The 18,208-nt window shown below is 49.4% G+C and overlaps 2 protein-coding genes across 3 annotated transcripts; one reads left to right on the forward strand and one right to left on the reverse strand.

The window, feature by feature from the left end:
• Positions 1-770: 770 nt before the first annotated feature.
• YPEL4 (yippee like 4) lies at positions 771-5,647 on the reverse strand. Of its 2 annotated transcripts, none has more exons than XM_032152928.2 (5): positions 5,397-5,647; positions 2,694-3,018; positions 2,478-2,521; positions 2,024-2,132; positions 771-1,801 (listed from the first exon to the last, which is right to left on the reverse strand). In XM_032152928.2, the coding sequence occupies exons 2-5, from the start codon at positions 2,832-2,834 to the stop codon at positions 1,712-1,714; spliced, it is 384 nt and encodes a 127-aa protein (XP_032008819.1). In that variant the 5' UTR covers positions 2,835-3,018; positions 5,397-5,647; the 3' UTR covers positions 771-1,711. The 2 variants fall into 2 exon arrangements, with proteins under 2 accessions (XP_032008819.1, XP_032008820.1); XM_032152929.2 differs by lacking the exon at positions 5,397-5,647 and adding an exon at positions 3,199-5,385.
• Positions 5,648-7,949: 2,302 nt separating this feature from the next.
• CLP1 (cleavage factor polyribonucleotide kinase subunit 1) lies at positions 7,950-17,711 on the forward strand. The gene is made up of 4 exons (XM_032152931.2): positions 7,950-8,148; positions 13,356-13,897; positions 15,483-16,110; positions 16,790-17,711. Exons 3-4 carry the CDS (start codon positions 15,505-15,507, stop codon positions 17,459-17,461), a joined length of 1,278 nt encoding a protein of 425 aa, XP_032008822.1. The 5' UTR covers positions 7,950-8,148; positions 13,356-13,897; positions 15,483-15,504; the 3' UTR covers positions 17,462-17,711.
• Positions 17,712-18,208: the final 497 nt, after the last annotated feature.

Below are 18,208 nucleotides of genomic sequence, written 5' to 3' on the forward strand. Positions count from 1 at the left end.
GCCACATGGTGGCATTGATGTTGCAATTTTGAGTTTTTTTTTTTTTTTTTGAGACGGAGTCTCGCCCTGTCGTCAGGCTCTAGTGCAGCAGCACGATCTTGGCTCACTGCAACCTCTGCCTCCTGGGTTCAAGCGATTCTCCTGCCTCAGCCTCCCAAGTAGCGGGGATTACAGGCACGTGCTATCATGCCTGGCTAATTTTTGAAGTTTTAGTAGACGGGGTTTTGTCATGTTGGTCAGGCTGGTCTCAAACTCCTGACATCAGGTGATCCACCAGCCTCGGCCTCTCAAAGTGCTGGAACTGCAGGCATGAGCCATTGCGCCCGGCCTAATTTTTGAGCTATTTTGTTTCACTTCCCATTAACTGCCAGGGCAGCACTTTGGCTGACTGATTTTCCTTTTAGCCTTAAGTGTGCCCATGAACTGACCAGAGCATTACAGAACCAGGCTGAAAAGCCACGGGACTCAAGAAAATCCTTATTCTGAGATGAGCCTCTTTCAGTTGCCCGATCCTGGATCTAGGCAAAATGGACTTACTGTCAGGGGTGCCAGCAGACACAAGCGGTTTTGGATGCTCTCGCTGAATAGCTCACAAAACCCACCCCTCTTAACTGAGGCAAAACCTCACCTGAACGCTTATTCCCCGGTAAAAGCTCAAGCAGTAGTCTTGCCATAGACAAGGCAACTGCTGCCCCCTCGTGGTCCAAAGGGACAGGCCCGAGTGGGTGGGGCGTGTGTGTGTGTGAGAGAGAGAGAGACGGGGACAGTTTATGGGTACATGCACGGGGAAAGAAAGAGGACAGGTTGCCTCAAGTTGCTTTTTCCCCTTTTATTAAAAATAGACTCAAGCACTTTATGTATCATACAAAAGTTTCATTCGCTGGTGGCAGCCACGGGAAAGACTGGCCCCGTAGCACTGATTTTCCACCTCCCCGCCAGGGGACTGGGTCCCAGGAGCAGTGACTGGGCCTCAGAGAAAGCCCATAAAGACTGCTTACTCTGGAAGCAGCCGACTGGGGGTGGGGGCTGTTCCGCGAGCAGCTGTCCCCACCCCACCCAATGGCAAAAGTTAGATACTCGAAAGTGCCTCTTCAGTGCCAAGATAAACTAACAAGTGGAGTGAAATGGAAAACCCTTTGATTATTTTACTATTTTCCAGGGCCTGGGATTTGAGTTTTCCCTGCACCCAAATCCTTTTCCCTACAAATAGGGTTGGGAAACTTCATCCTCAGAGACTCTGGTCTCTCCTGGTGTCTGAGACCAAAATTTCACTCCAACCCAAGCCTTTTCTCATCTGCTATTCTGTGGTCCACGATCTATTAGCCCTGTGACCCAACGTTTGTCCTCTCTTCACTCAAAAAGAGGTGGAGCAAAAACGGATTCCTCCCACAATCCTCTCTGCCTGAGTCTACACCCTGCCATCGCCTCAATGTTCAGGATCTTGGGAACAGAAGGACCCACAACCATCCCTTTCCCCCAGTTCTGTCTCTCCCTGACTGCTGCCCACTCCTGAGCCTTAATACCCCTGGGGTACCCCCAGACCCCTGTTCCGAAGGGTGCCTCGTAGTGGATATGGTGGAGGCAGGGGAGGGGTTGGTTGGAGCCAGGTTTCCCCCAGGGGTGGGGCAGTACTCATGCTGGTATAGACTGCTTGGCAGGGCCGAGGGGAGGGAGGGGCATGCGGAGGAAGGGCACAGCCTGCCTGAGCCCCTCAGTCCCAGCCGTTGTCCTTCACCATGTGTGACATTTCAATGATGTATTTCCCTTCCTTGTACTTCTGGCTCGTCTCAAAAGCTTGTTCCTGGTGAAGGAGAAAGCAGTGATTGTAGGACAAAGCAGTTTCCTTCCAGGCCCCACTGTCACCTGTATGGCTCCCACCCCAAGGGTCATCCACCTAGCCCAACCCAGTGACTAGTTCTTTCTTTCCTCTTTGGACCACGCGAGGACCTGATATGGTCACTGAGGCTTGAAGGGCCATGGGGACTGCCACTGTAGAGGGTGACCCTCTTCCTCAGGTACTTACATATTTCCAGCCCAGTGTGGTTTTGCAGCTCTCACAGAAAATGTCAGCTACCGAGTGGAGCCCCGTGAGCAAGAGGCGCTGTTCAGCTGGCCCGCAACCCACGTTGACCCTGTCTCAGGAAACAGGAAGGACCCAGCACCCAGTGGGGTTGCACTGTCAGTCCAGTCCCCAGACAGCACAAGGGAACTTCCATCTGGAGAGAACTGGACAGCCCCTGCCTTTGATAATCCACCCCTTTAAGACTAGAGCCTGGGCCTTCTTTTTCCAACGTTATGATTTCAATTCTCCCCGGGCTCCCCATGTGAGAACTTCAGACTGAGACCCCCTTTGCAAAAGGGGAGGCAAAGACTGAAGGCACAAGATCACATGATGGATTCCCCCTTTTCTCCACAGAGGAAAATTACTCACTCACACATAAGCACAAGCACACGCACAAGGAAAGAGGTAGACTCACACGGAGTTAAACAGGTAGGCTCGGCCATGGCTCCCTTGGAAGGACTGTGGAGACATAGGACAGACAGTGACTACCAAGCAGCCCTCAGCCCCATTGCCTGAATCCCCGCAGGGGTGTGTGGGAGAGAGGAAGAGCTTTGCTGCCTCACCCCTGGGTGATGTTCAGGCTAGCCTGGTGCGCGAGAGGAGGGGAATGGCAGGTCCCCGCTTCGCGTACCTTGGAAATAAGCTCATCGTGTTTGGCCAGGTGTGCACGGCAGTGGACACAGCTGTAAGTGCGGTGACAGCGGGGCAGGTAGCTGCGGAAAGTCTTGGTGGGGAGGCAGGCAGGGCCCGGACCGGGGTCACAGCTGGGCATGACGGGCTGGAGGACAATGCCCTGGCGGGCTGGAGGGGCTGGCGCCGTGCAGCCCCCGCAGAGACGGTCGCAGGTGAAGCAGCGGAGCAGGTTGGCTAGAGCCGTGTTTCAGGGCAGGAGAAATGTTGGGGGGCTGCCCGGCCAGGGCCCCCCCAGACGAGAACCAGATAGAAATAGAAGTCACCTGGGAAGAGGGAAAAGGACATCAGGGGAGCTGCGATCTCAGGAGGACCCCTCCTGAGGGAATGGAGGAAAAGGGGCTCAGCTCACCCATACCTCTACTTCCCCCATCACCATCGACCCCCCTCGGCATCCAGTTGCATTGTCGCCCTGTCCCCTGGATCCCCATTCTGCTCTAGCAAACCTGGCAGCCGATCCAGGCTTCTGGCGCCAAAGCCAGGGAGTCGGTGTTTCTCCCTCCTGGGGCAGAAGCAGCCTCCACCATTTTCCACAGAGAGAAGCCCACGGGCACAGACGCTGCCATGGGAGCAACGTCATCTGCAAGTGCCCTCTCCTTGGTTTTCAGTTCTTCGTGAGGCTCTGCATCGCACAGGCATTGGTAGGCACTGTGTCTCAGGGGATCAGAGCCTTTTAAGAGTTGGGGATGCCTGAAGGTCTTTCTTTTACATGGTCTTTGTTTGCAATACAATTTGTCCTTTATACACTTTGGGGAGGGAGAGCATGCAGGCAGGTATACAAACCCTGATTCAGTTCTCTCCTGAGGTCAGGGTCCTGCGCTCTGGGACTCTTCACTAGAACTTTACAGATGTTTCCAACAGTACCAAAGCCCTCACATGTGGCCGCCCATTCCCGCACCTTGGTTCACTCATTCTGGCCCAGAATAAGCACCTGCCTGTCTTTCCAGCCTCTGGGCCCCTTGGTCTATCTCTCTCCTATTCTTTACTAACTGTTGCCTTAGCCCTTGGTTAAAGACTTAGGCAGAAAATACATTTTCTTCAGGCAATCTGACAGCTGGAGCCAATGGGAAATGGGTAGCTTGTCAGAGAAGCTTGATTCCTGGGCTGGGCAGGGCTGTGTGGTAGGGTGAGAGCAATGGCCACAATGAACAGCAGAAGGGGGACTCTTATTTTTAACAGCTGTGCTTTGGGGCACAAGGCAGAAAATGTTTCTTTCTACCTTCTCCCAGGGGCAGGGACAAACAGCAGTGACTCTGTGGGTGACTGAAGATGAAGTAATTGCTGGGTTCTGATTAGGAATAGAGGAAGATTGCCTTCTGCCCACGCGCCAGCCTCCGAGTGGCTGAAGGTGCTGGAGGCAGAGGATAAGAAGGGAGGTGGCCCCTGTTGGCTCCGATAAGCAGGTGAGCTGCTGCTTTCTCCTTCATAGGGCTTCCCAGCCCGCTGTGGGTGGTTAGCCTAAGTCTGGTTCAGAAATGCCAGCTGGGCACTCTGGCAATGGTAGAGCACTAAGCAGAGAAGAGGCGATGTTGGCTCTGGTTAGCCAGGGCATACAGGATCTCCTCGTCCTGTCCTCCGCGGTGGCCACAAGCACCCAGCTGTTCCACTCTCTCTGAAGGCCGCCAGGCAGTCTCTCCGCAAAACCTCCATAGAGACTATCTTCAGTTTCAGGTCCTCTCCTCCTGGCTGGGCCCCAGGAAGACACCTTGGGCTGAGTTCAGGGTGACATTGGGCTCCGGCTGCAGGAAACGGGCCCTCCTCGCCAAGAGACCACCTTTCAGTCTCTGCTTCACAGGTTTGCCTTCAACTTTGCCTGCGAGTTCCCCTCTGACATGCACCACCTTGAAACACCTTCTCTAAGGGGCATGGGGAATGGGGCAGCTTGGGTCCCCAATCCTGAGCTCCTTCTCCAGCCTCTGGCCGTCACGCCTCCCTCCCTCTCCCCTAATTCCCAGTCAAGTCAAGTAGAGGCTGCACAGAAGGCCAGAGAATCACAGAAAGGGGAGTAGGGGTCATTTTTTCACCCATCTCGGATCACAGGGAGAAGCAAGTTGGGCAAATGACTGGAGAAAAAACAAAGGCAAGCCGAGTGCTGGGGAGAGACGTTCCCCTGAAGTGAGACGGGGCTGGACCGTAGGAGGAAGGGGAGAGGGAGGGCTGGCGGGGGCAACTGACAGCTGACAGCAGAGGCGCCGAGGCGGAGGCTGAAGGAACCAGGTGCGAATCTCGTGCTTCTCAGGGGGGAAAAGAAAAGGGAGGGGGACACCTGCTCACAATGGATTCTCTCATCTGCTCTGAGGTTTTGGCACCCCCCAGGCTGGTATTCTCAGTATGGTATAGTCCAAATAATTAGCAGCACCGCCAGCTCCCAGAGCAGGCTTTGGGGGTCTGCACCAGCAGCAAAACAATAAACAGTGATGCCTGATGCTGCAGCCAAAGTTGCCGGGAAATAAGTGCGGGAATCGTCAGAGCTTGGAGAGTGATGGAGGAACCGAGAGAGAGGAGCGGAGGCAGCGGGGAGGGGGAAGGGAGGACAAAGGGTGGATGAATAATGCTTTTGCAAAGGGGAGAAAGCAACACGCAGCAGGAGGAGGAAATTTGCAAAGAGAAAAAAAATTCATTTGGAGAAGGGCTGCCCCCTCACCTTGAGGTCTGCTCCAGAGATCTCCGTCTATCTCTCTCTCTCTCTCTCAATCTCTCAATCTCTCTGCTCACTCTTCTCTCTTCTCTTTCCGCTCCTTCAATTGGGAAGGGGATGGGGGTGGGTGGGGGGAGGGTAGTTGGGGGCTCAAGACTGGGGCTGCAAAGCTGGCCAGCTGCTGGGGGGGCAGAGGTTGTCTCTCGTTCTGTACCTCGGTCTGTGGGTGAATGTGGCTGTGTGTTGTGGAACTGCATCATAACACTGTGAGTCATCCATCCCCCCCACCCCCCCTCACCTCCCACGTCAGAGCAGGGCTGGGAGACACAGGAGGCGGGTCGGAAAGAAGGGAAGGGGTAGGCATCAAGGGACGGGGCTAGAGGAGTGGGGGCCGAGGGACAAGGTGGCGATGGTGGGCAAGGGAAGAGGCAGGTTGTTAAGGAGGAAGGCAGTGTGGCCAAGGAGATAGGAAGAACCTGGGGGAAAGACAGGGCTGGGCAAGGATGCAGTGAGGGTGGCAGGGCTGGAGGAAAGGAGGTGGCAAGGCTGGTGAAGGAAGAGATGGATGCAGAGTGAGGGAGCACACACACATTTAAGATGATACACTTTCCCATTTCAGCTTGGACACCAGCCCTGAAACAGGGAAAAGACAGATGTACTAATTGTCATGGATGGCAAACTGTGCCCCTAAACTTGTACCAAGCCTCAAAGCCTTGGTTTAATACTCCTGAAAGAGTCATAGACCCAATATGACATTTTGCATGCAGGAACCCCTTAACAGCTACCTCCAAATTATGCGTGCTTCATGAATGGAGATACCTACATTATATGAAGTCCTCTATTGGGCTGTAAACTTCCTGAGACAGGCCTTCTGGGAAATTCCTCCCTATATCCCAGGACTGCAATGCCTAGTGCAGACCGGTGCATTTAGATGTTTCCAAAATAGCAGTTGTTTCCGTGGCATTATGTTCTGCTGGCCTAGAGGTCTTAGTTCCAGAGGGAGGAACGCTGCCACCAAGAGACACAACAATGATTCCATTAAACTGGAAGTTAAGATTGCCACCTGGCCACTTTGGGCTCTTCTTACCTTTAAGTCAACTGGCTAAGAAGGGAGTTACAGTGTTTGACCCAGACTATCAAGATGAAATCAGTCTACTACTCCACAATGGAGGTAAGGAAGTATGCGTGGAATACAGGAGTTCTTGTAGGGCGTCTCTTAATATTATGGTGCCCTGTGATTAAGGTCAATGGGAAACTACAACAGCCCAATCCAGGCAGGATTACAAATGGCCCAGACCCGCCGGGCGCGGTGGCTCACGCCTGTAATCCCAGCACTTTGGGAGGCTGAGGTGGGCGGATCACGAGGTCAGGAGATCCAGACCATCCTGGCTAACACGGTGAAACCGTGTCTCTACTAAAAATACAAAAAATTAGCCGGGCGTGGTGGCAGACGCCTGTAGTCCCAGCTACTCGGGAGGCTGAGGCAGGACAATGGCGTGAACCTGGGAGGCGGAGCTTGCAGTAAGCCGAGATTGTGCCACTGCACTCCAGCCTGGGTGACAGAGCGAGACTCCGTCTCAAAAAAAAAAAAAACCACAAATGGCCCAGTGGCCCAAACCCTTCAGGAATGAAGGTTTGGGTCACTCCACCAGGTAAAAAAAACAATCTGCTGAGGTGCTTGCTAAAGGCAAACGGAATACAGAATGGGTAGTCGAAGAAGGTAGTCATCAATACGAACTATGACCATGTGACCAGTTGCAGAAATGAGGACTGTAATTGTCATGAGTATTTCCTCCTCCTTTTGTTAGGAACATGTTTGTGCATATATACACTTGTATTAAGAAAATATCTTCGGCCGGGCGCGGTGGCTCACGCTTGTAATCCCAGCACTTTGGGAGGCCGAGGCGGGCGGATCACGAGGTCAGGAGATCGAGACCACGGTGAAACCCCGTCTCTACTAAAAATACAAAAAATTAGCCAGGCGTGGTGGCGGGCGCCTGTAGTCCCAGCTACTCGGAGAGGCTGAGGCAGGAGAATGGCATGAACCCGGGAGGCGGAGCTTGCAGTGAGCCGAGAGCGCGCCACAGCAGTCCGGAGTGGGTGAAAGAGCGAGACTCCGTCTCAAAAAAAAAAAAAAAAAAAAAAGAATATATCTTCATTTTATTTCCTTTCTTTTGCCTTTATCATGTGACATAAGACTTACTGACTTGATATCAGCATTTAAGTGTTGTTAACTCTATGTAATAGCATTTGGGTTGGGGATTGGTGTGTTTCCAGTTGTACGAAGGATAGCTGTATTATGTTAAGCGTAATTATGACCTTATTATCGTCTTTATTTGAAGATCATGTATAATTTCAGGAGACGTGTATGGGTTCAAGTTGACAAGGGGTGGACTTGTGATGGTTAATATTGTCAACTAGATTGGATTGAAAGATGCAAAGTATTGTTCCTGGGTGTGTCTGTGAGGGTATTGCCAAAGGCCATAAACATTTGAGTCATTGGACTAGGAAAGGCAGACCCATCCTCAATCTGGATGGGCACAATGTACTCAACTGTCAGCTAGGCCAGAATAAAAGCAGACAGAAGAACGTGGAAAGACCAGACTGGTTTAGGCTCCGAGCCTACATCTTTCTCCCATGCTGGACGCTTCCTGCCCTCAAACATTGAACTCCAAGGTCCTCAACTTTGGGATTCAGACTGGCTTCCTTGCTCCTCAGCTTGCAGACAGCCTATTGTGGGACCTCATCTTTTGATTATGTGAGTCAATATTCCTCAATAACTCCGATTTATATATACATCTATCCTATTAGTTCTATCCCTCTAGAGAACCCTGATTAATAGAGCAGTTGAGTTGCATCTTCAGACATGAACCAAGTGTCTGGCTTTGGTCTCAAAGAGACTGAATTAGACTCTTAGCTCTGCCAATTACTCGGCAGGAACCACTAGGCAAATTACTGATACTCTTTGTGCCTTAGTCTTACTCTTCTGCTAAATGAAGCTAATAATATTTATTATTATTAGCTCATGGAGATGCAAAATAAAGTGAGATAACATTTAAATGCCTGAAAAGTGTCTGGCACATGATAGGCAGTAACCAGTAGTGTCATTTTAAAACAACACTCTCGCTAGGTGCGGTGGTTCACTCCTGTAATCCCAGCACTTTGGGAGGCTGAGGCAAGTGGATCACAAGGTCAGGAGATAGAGACCATCCTGGCCAACATGGTGAAACCCCATCCCTAATAAATAACAAAAATTAGCTGGACATGGTGGCACGTGCCTGTAATTCCAGCTACTCGAGAACCTGAGGCAGGAGAATCGCTTGAACAGGAAATCAGAGGTTGCAGTGAGCCGAGATCGCACCAGCCTGGTGACAGAGCGAGACTCTGTTTCAAAAAAAAAAAAGTATTCTTGGCTAAGTGAGGTGGCTCACGCCTTGTAATCCCAGCACTTTGGGAGGCTGAGGTAGGCGAATCACCCGCAGTTGGGAGTTCGAGACCAGCCTAGACAACATGGTGAAACCCCCCTCTCTACTAAAAATACAAAAAATTAGCCAGGCGTGGTGGCGTGTGCCTGTAATCACAGCTACTTGGGAGGCTGAGGCAGAAGAATCGCTTGAACCCAGGAGGCAGAGGTTGCAGTGAGCCAAGATGGGACCACTGCACTCCAGCCTGGGCAACAAAGGGAGACTCCGTCTCAAAAACAAAACAAAACCCAAAAAACAAAAGCAAAACCAAAACAGCATTCTCAATGTATGACCCCCAAAACCCAGGGAGGATTTATTATTAAATTCTGATATCTCAAGAGACACATGCCAAGTTTTTGTCTTGTGAAGAAATTACATATTTTGTTGATATTTTTCTAGCAGCTTCCAGTTAAATTTCATTTGACTCAGAATTCATTTCTCATGGGGTGCTGTCCTGTGCATGTTACTAAAGTATGTGAACACAGAACATATCCCCTAAGACAAAAACCCTGATTTCTAACAGAGGCTAGCATTTAGCAAATGAAGTACGACAAAGATAGGGACTTCTAGAAAGCAGTGCTTGTGGGTGGTTTGTTTTTCTCACACGTAAAGAGGGAAAAAAAGTTAAGGCAGGGAAATGTGGGTAATGGGAGACATTACTAGTTGAGCCTGAAAATAAAAAGGAATTCTAAATATTTAATCAGGGAAGATTCTGGGGTTTAAAGTAAATTCTGAAAAGACAATGTGGTTGTCTTGAGGGATAGCACTAGAGATTTGGAATTGAGAGAAAAAGCTAGGTAAAGAAAGAAGAGAGAAGTGCTCTTGTTTGGGCAGCAGAAGAGAGGGGAAATAAAAGTAGAAAAAGAATTTGAAGGCCGGGCGCGGTGGCTCACGCTTGTAATCCCAGCACTTTGGGCGGCCGTGGCGGGCGGATCACGAGGTCAGGAGATCGAGACCACAGTGAAACCCCGTCTCTACTAAAAATACAAAAAAATTAGCCAGGCGTGGTGGCGGGCGCCTGTAGTCCCAGCTACTCGGAGAGGCTGAGGCAGGAGAATGGGGTGAACCCGGGAGGCAGAGCTTGCAGTGAGCCGAGATTGCGCCACTGCACTCCAGCCTGGGCAACAGAGCGAGAGTCCGTCTCAAAAAAAAAAAAAAAGAAAGAAAAAAGAATTTGAAAAGCAATTGTTGAGGAGAAAAATGAGAAGTGGGAAAAGGCAGATGATTAGTTTTCAGGGCATGGATTGAAAGTTCTTTTGTTTTGTTTGTTTGTTTGCTCTTTGAAATGGAATCTCGCTCTGTTTCCCAGGCTGGAGTGCAATGCCGTGATCCGAGAATCACTGCAACCTCTGGCTCCTGGGTTCAAGTGATTCTCCCACCTCAGCTTCCTGAGTAGCTTGGATTACAGGCATGTGCCACCATGCCTGGCTAATTTTTGTATTTTTAGTAGAGACGGGATTTCTCCATGTTGGTCATGCTGGTCTCGAACTCCTGACCTCAAGTGATCCACCCACCCTGGCCTCCTGAGGGGCTGGGATTACAGGCGTGAGTCATTGGGCCCAGCTCGTATTGAAAGTTTGGAAGCAGGCCGGGCACAGTGGCTCATGCCTATAATCCCAGCACTTTGGGAGGCTGAGGCAGGCAGATGACCTGAGGTCAGGGGTTCAAGACCATCCTGGCTAACATGACAAAACCCCTTCTCCACTAAAAATACAAAAATTAGCTGGGCATGGTGGCGGGCGCCTGTAATCTCAGCTACTTGGGAGGCTGAGGTGGGAGAATTGCTTGAACCCGGGAGGCGCAGGCTGCAGTGAGCCGAGATTGTACCACTTCACTCCAGCCTGGGCAACAAGAGTGAAACTATGTCTCAAGAAAAAGAAAGAAAGAAAGAGAGAGAGAGAAAGAAAGAAATAAAGAAAGTTTGGAAGCAAAAAGAAAATGATCAAGGATCTAGCTGGAGAGGAGAATAAGAACATATGAAGACAGTATTGTTTGGGGGTGGGGTGGAGATGGCAGGAGTGCTGATGAAAGATTAAAACTGAGAAAAGAGCCGGGCGCCTGTAATCCCGACACTTTGGGAGACCGAGGCAGGTGGATCCCCTGAGGTCAGGAGTTTGAGACCAGCCTGACCAATGTGGTGAAACCCTGTCTCTACTAAAAATAGAAAAATTAGCTGGGCGTGGTGGTGGAAACCTGTAATCCCAGCTACTTGGGAGGCTGAGGCAGGAGAACCGCCTGAACCTGGGAGATGGAGGTTGCAGTGAGCTGAGATCGCACCACTGCAATCCAGTCTGGGAGACAGAGTAAGACTCCATCTAAAAAAAAAAAAAAAAAAAAAAAAGTGAGAGAAGAGAATGTAGTCAAGCACAGATGCTTTAAATGTTGTGTCCTGACTCTTTCTGTATTTTAGAAACAAAATGGAGAGCAGTCTAAAGGAAAGGACAGGTTCTTTTCCCCAAGTTCAGCTTGAGATGGTTATACAATATCCAAATAAAAATAACTTTCAGGTAACTGGAAGAAACCGCCTCAAGGGAGATAGTAGAGGCAAAGAAACAGATCGGGGAGATAGATTGCATGGAAAAAGACAAGGATAAGCCCACTCAGGGAGAAAATTTGCAAATGGAAGACTGGAACTGAATTTTTAAAGAAGAGTAGAAGATTAGGGGACACCCAATAGTTAATTGAAACACTAATGCATAGGCTGGGCGTGGTGGCTCACGCCTGTGTTCTCAGCACTTGGGAGGCTGAGGTGGGCAAATTACTTGAGGTCAGAAGTTTGAGGTCAGCCTGACCAACATGGTGAAAACCCCATCTCTACTAAAAATACAAAATTACCTGGGCGTAGTGATACGGGCCTGTAATCCAAGCTACTTGGGAGGCTGAGGCAGGAGAATCACTTGAACCGGGGAGGCAGAGGTTGCAGTGAGCTGAAATTGTGCCACTTCACTCCAGCCTGGGCAACAGAGCAAAACCTCATCTCAAAAAAAAAAAAAGCTAATGCATATATGTTGAATGAATGAATGAATTAAAGCAAACCATCAAAGAAAAACTCAGAAGTGATAAGTGAGGATGGCACTGCTTGGGGAGTGCTGCTAAGTAGGGCCAGCAGGAGAAAATCTTTCTAGCGAACCAGAAAATCTTCCCAGTCTCCTCAATATGAATTAACTACGTGAGCTGTACTGAAAAAAGTACTCACCTGTAAAGTGGAGATGACAATTATAGTACCTACTGCATAGGATTCTGGCTACGATTAAATGAATTTACACCTGAGAAGTCCATAGACCAGTATCTGGCATATAACAGTATATAAATGTGGTTTTTTTTTTGAGACAGAGTCTCACTCTGTTGCCTAAGCTGGTGTGCAGTGGCGTGATCTCGGCTCACTGCAACCTCCACCTCCCTGGTTCAAGCGATTCTCCTGCCTCAGCCTCCCAAGTAGCCGGGATTACAGGCGCCCGCCACTACGCCTAGCTAATTTTTGTATTTTTAGTATAGATGGGGTTTCACCATGTTGGTCAGGCTGGTCTCGAACTCCTGACCTCAGGTGATCCGCCCGTCTCGGCCTCCCAAAGTGCTGAGATTGCAGGCGTGAGCCACCGCGCCCGGCCTAAATGTTTACTATTATTATAACTGTACTCAGACTCAGAAACTCTGGGTTTGAGTCCTAGCTCTACCAATGGCTGTTAATGTTTGGGTAAACCCCTGCACCTATCTTAGTCTCCTCCCCCATCTGAAATTGGATATAATAAAGCTGTCTTTACAGGGTGGCTGTAAAAGAAGATGCCTGAAAGGGATCTGAAAAATATTAAGTATTGCACGAATGAATGGTATTATAGCCCCTTCCCCCCAGCCTATAATAAAAACGTAAAAGCTGACATCAGATTTTTTCTATATTACAGGCATTGTACTTAGTACTTTACAGGCACATTCTTGCAATCGTCAAAACAACTTTAGGAGGTTGGGCACTGTTATTATCCCCACTTTGCAGACAAAAAACGATGTCACGCTTGAGCCCAGGAGGTCGAGGCTGCAGTGAGCCATGTTCGCGGCACTGTACTCCAGCCTGGACGAGAGAGCGAGACCCTGTCTCAAAAGCAAAAAGAAAAAAAAACGATCTCAGAGAGATGAAGCCTGTGATTTGCTCAAAGTCACACAGTGATGTAAGCAGTACAGCAAATAATATAAGATTCCAAAGCCCAAGTTAGTAAAAAGAGGATTATAGACGTGGTGGAACCTGTTGGCTGCGGGGCAAATGACTGACCTGTAACTGTCAGGGATTTATGGAGGGAAATGAGTGCCTAACAAAAATCCTCGTTTAGTGGGAGAGAGGTTGTTGGGTAATGACTGACTTGTAGCTGGAAGAAATCATCGGATTTTTATTCTTTTATTAAGGAAAAAAAATTTGAAATGCCTTCCATGTGCCAAGCACTGTGTCAGGTGGGAGATGACAGCTCGGTGCAACCTCTGTCGAGCTGTCTTCCTCCGCTTTCTCTACTCCTAGGTTTCCCCCTGCCTAAACAGGATTTTGTGCCTCGTGGCTTGTCCAGGCAAGCAGGCCGTCGCGGGACCTAGACCGAGACAGTGAGTCTCCCTCTCTTCCGGGCCTCCCTTCTCTTTCCTGGGAAGCAGGGAAGCAGGAAATCTGGGGCGAGATTCCCGCCGCAGACGCGCACCGCCGAAGCCAGGTCCCTCGACCTGTCCCTGCCCAGCGCGGGGGCGCAATCGCCACGCCTCCTCACCCCTCCCTCCGGCTGCACGAATAATGACAACCGCCGCCCCTCCCACCTTTGGCGTCACGTTCAAAACAATCCTTTGACTACAACTCCCAGAAGGCCGAGCGGCATAGCGAGTGCACCCGCTCTCGGCTTCCCCGGCAAACTACACATCCCAAAGGGCAGCGCGCGACCGCGTGTCCTTTCACGGCGCAAGTGCGGAACAGCGTTTGTTTCCGGCGTGGGTCCGGGCAAGAACCGCTTGTAATTTGGTTGAAGTTCTGCACGGGAGGACCTTCTGGGTTTACCTGTTGGGCTCCTGGCTGCGCAGGTGAGTTTAAAAATGGGCAGGAACGCAACTGTCGCCTCCTTGGGGTCCGGCGAGATTTTGGTGTCTGGGGAGATTTTGGTGTCTGGGGAGATTGGGACAAATGCTAAACCTGGAGCTGCAGTCCAGGATCAGAAATAATTCATATCGTTTCCTTGCCGTTTTCTAGTTTATGAAGTGCTTTTTTTTCCTCCCACAATTCCTATAAACCCCAAGAACAACACTATATTTGAGGAAGTGTAAGTGCTTCCAGTCGACAGCTTCAAAGGTTCAGAGACGTTAAGTGATTGTCTAAAGACACTACTAGTAGTTACAGAGCCGAGGATTAGGCTGTTTTCTGAGTTCAAACCTGGTGTCCTCTGCTTTGCATCCGTATTGCAGACGCCCTTTCCTGTTGACTAAGATGTTTGGGGTCTGGGCATCTGTTACCTTCTCAAGTTTGGAGTTTACCAATAGAGTGATGGCGGGTGATATAATTAGATCTGTCAATCTGTAGGTATGGTTTTTCTCTGATGTCTGAGACATTAATTCACTCAATGTATTGAGGTGCCTACAGTCTGTCAAGCTCTATTCTAAGCAGTATACAGTATCAAACAAAAATGCCTAAGTCTTACATTTTGGGGTGGGGGAGGCGGGGAAGACACAATATATGGTGATAAGAAATATGGAGAGAATTAAAGCAAGGTAAGGGGAAACATTCATTGTTATGTTTTTATTATTTATTTATTTATTTGTTTTTTTGTTTTTGTTTTTGTTTTTGTAGACAGAGCCTTGCTCTGTCACCCAGGCGGGAGTACAGTGGCACGATCTCACCTCACTGCAACCCTGCAACCTCCACCTCTTGGGTTCAAGCGATTCTCCTGACTCAGTCTCCTGAGTAGCTGGGACTACAGGCGCCCACCACTATGCCTGGCTAACTTTTGTATTTTTTAGTAAATAACGAGATTTCACCATGTTGGCCAAGCTGGTCTTGAACTCCTGACCTCAGGTGATCCGCCCACCTTGGCCACCCAAAGTGCTGGGATTACAGGCGTGAGCCACCAGGCCTGGCCAATTTTTGCATTTTTTGTACAGATGGGGTTTCACCATGTCGCCCAGGCTGGTCTTGTACTCCTGAGCTCAGGGGATCTGCCCAACTCAGCGCCCCAAAGTGCTGGAATTACAGGCCTAAGCCACTGTGCCTGGCCCATTGGCTGATTTCTTTCTTTTTGTTTTTTTTTTTGAGATGGAGTCTTGTTCTGTTGCCCAGGCTGGCATGCAGTGGCGCAATCTCGGGTCACTGCAGCCTCTGCCACCTGGGTTCAAGCGATTCTCCTGCCTTGGCCTCCCAAAGAGCTGGGATTACAGGCACCCTCCACCATGCCCGGCTAATTTTTTTTTTTTTTTTTTTTTTGGTATGTTTAGTAGAGCCGGGGTTTCACCATGTTGGCCAGGCTAGTCTTGAACTCCCGACCTCAAGTGATCCAGCCACCTCGGCTTCCCAAAGTGCTAGGATTACAGGCGTGAGCCACCACGCCTGGCCCCATTGGATGTTTTTGTAACAGAAGACTGACTTATAATTAGGTCTGATATTTAATTTGTGTTCTAGGCACAGCAGCTATACAGAAGAGATGGGAGAAGAGGCTAATGATGATAAGAAGCCAACCACTAAATTTGAACTAGAGCGAGAAACAGAACTTCGCTTTGAGGTGGAGGCATCTCAGTCAGTTCAGTTGGAGTTGTTGACTGGCATGGCAGAGATCTTTGGCACAGAGCTGACCCGAAACAAGAAATTCACCTTTGATGCTGGTGCCAAGGTGGCTGTTTTCACTTGGCATGGCTGTTCTGTGCAACTGAGTGGCCGCACTGAGGTGGCTTATGTCTCCAAGGACACTCCTATGTTGCTTTACCTCAACACTCACACAGCCTTGGAACAGATGCGGAGGCAAGCGGAAAAGGAAGAAGAGCGAGGTCCCCGAGTGATGGTAGTGGGCCCCACTGATGTGGGCAAGTCTACAGTGTGTCGCCTTCTGCTCAACTATGCAGTGCGTTTGGGCCGCCGTCCCACTTATGTGGAGCTGGATGTGGGCCAGGGTTCTGTGTCCATCCCTGGTACCATGGGGGCCCTCTACATCGAGCGGCCTGCAGACGTTGAAGAGGGTTTCTCTATCCAGGCCCCTCTGGTGTATCATTTTGGTTCCACCACTCCTGGCACTAACATCAAGCTTTATAATAAGGTCAGAGCCAGAGAAAGGTGGGATGGAGGGAAGGGCTGCTATCAGGGTAGGAAAATGGGGAAGTTTACTAGTTAACACTGCATTTTCTCAGCTGGTGTTTCTGCTGCATTACTTTAGAAAGGCAATTCCAAATATGTCAGTCTCAGATTGTTAAATATTTCTGTGGATCTATTCTTAGTAATTTGTTAGATTTTCACTTAGGGCATAAAACAGGAGGCAGAAGCAGCAACATAAAAATTAAATCCATGTTATGGTGTCAAAACTACAGCCATTAAAAATGTCATATTTTCAGGCTGGGTGCAGTGGCTCATGCCTGTAATCCCACAACTTGGGAGGCTGAGGCAGGTGGATCACGAGGTCAGGAGTTGGAGAGCAGCCTGGCCAACATGGTGAAACCTCGTCTCTACTAAAAATACAAAAATTAGCCGGGCATGGTGGCTGGTGCCTGTAATCCCAGCTGTTCAGAGACTGAGGCAGGAGAATCACTTGAACCCGGGAAGTGGAGGTTGCAGTGAGCTGAGATCGCGCCACTGCACTCCAGCCTGGGCAACAGAGTGAGACTCCATTTCAAAAAAAAGTCATTTTTCTTATATCTAATAGCACTTATTCTAAAGAGGAACAAAGTAGCCATGGGTTTGTCTGGGTGTTTTTGTTCTTACCTCGATCCTCTCTTTTGCAGATTACATCTCGTTTAGCAGATGTGTTCAACCAAAGGTGTGAGGTGAACCGAAGGGCATCTGTGAGTGGCTGTGTCATTAACACCTGTGGCTGGGTCAAAGGCTCTGGTTACCAGGCTCTGGTGCATGCAGCCTCAGCTTTTGAGGTGGATGTCGTTGTGGTTCTGGATCAAGAACGACTGTACAATGAACTGAAACGGGACCTCCCCCACTTTGTACGCACTGTGCTGCTCCCTAAATCTGGGGGTGTGGTGGAGCGCTCCAAGGACTTCCGGCGGGAATGTAGGGATGAGCGTATCCGTGAGTATTTTTATGGATTCCGAGGTTGTTTCTATCCCCATGCCTTCAATGTCAAATTTTCAGATGTGAAAATCTACAAAGTTGGGGCACCCACCATCCCAGACTCCTGTTTACCTTTGGGCATGTCTCAAGAGGATAATCAGCTCAAGCTAGTACCTGTCACTCCTGGGCGAGATATGGTGCACCACCTACTGAGTGTTAGCACTGCCGAGGGTACAGAGGAGAACCTGTCCGAGACAAGTGTAGCTGGCTTCATTGTGGTGACCAGTGTGGACCTGGAGCATCAGGTGTTTACTGTTCTGTCTCCAGCCCCCCGCCCACTGCCTAAGAACTTCCTTCTCATCATGGATATCCGGTTCATGGATCTGAAGTAGAGATCAGCAGGAAGCCTTGCTGCCTGGGACACAGAGATCTTCTGGCCACCCCTAGAGGCAGATGGGCTGAGATAAGAGACTCTGTTGGGGCCATCTGACCAGTAAACTGTGGACTAGTAGAAAGTTCATATTCTACCTCTAAAAACAGGTAGTGGTAACCTGACTCTTCTAATCTTGAACCAAAAGGAAAACCATGAGACTGTAATTGGTTTCTTAGACTACCTAAGATGCCACTTTGAATTCTCTAAGACCCTGGAGAATTGCATTTCTTTCACTGTGCTACTATGTGGTTTTTAAAAATCAGTGCTTTATATTCCATATATGGTTCTTACCCATTTATCTAGGATGAAAGTGTGAATTAGAGGGACTCCTTCCAATAAAGTTCAAACTTAAAAAAAATCATTTTAATAAATATTTTTGCCATATCATAGAAGTTGGTATAATTTATTTTTTTTCCCCTAAGCGTTATAGAAACATCATTGGAATGATTTATTGCTAAAATGCTTGGAGGAGGAGAAAACCAAGAAACCTACCTGTGAGCCACGTGAGTTTTTTTTGCTTGTTGTTGTTGTTGTTGTTTTTTGTAAGAGTCTCCCACTGTCACCTGGGCTGGAGTGCAGTGGCACGATCTTGGCTCACTGCAACCTCTGCCTCCCAGGTTCAAGCGATTCTCCTGCCTCAGCCTCCCAAGTAGCTGGGGTTACAGGTGCCTGCTACCACGCCCAGCTAATTTTTTGTATATTTTTT

The sequence above is a fragment of the Hylobates moloch genome, unplaced genomic scaffold (genome assembly GCF_009828535.3).
Source record: "Hylobates moloch isolate HMO894 unplaced genomic scaffold, HMol_V3 SCAFFOLD_5, whole genome shotgun sequence".
NCBI classification, from domain to species: domain Eukaryota; kingdom Metazoa; phylum Chordata; class Mammalia; order Primates; family Hylobatidae; genus Hylobates; species Hylobates moloch.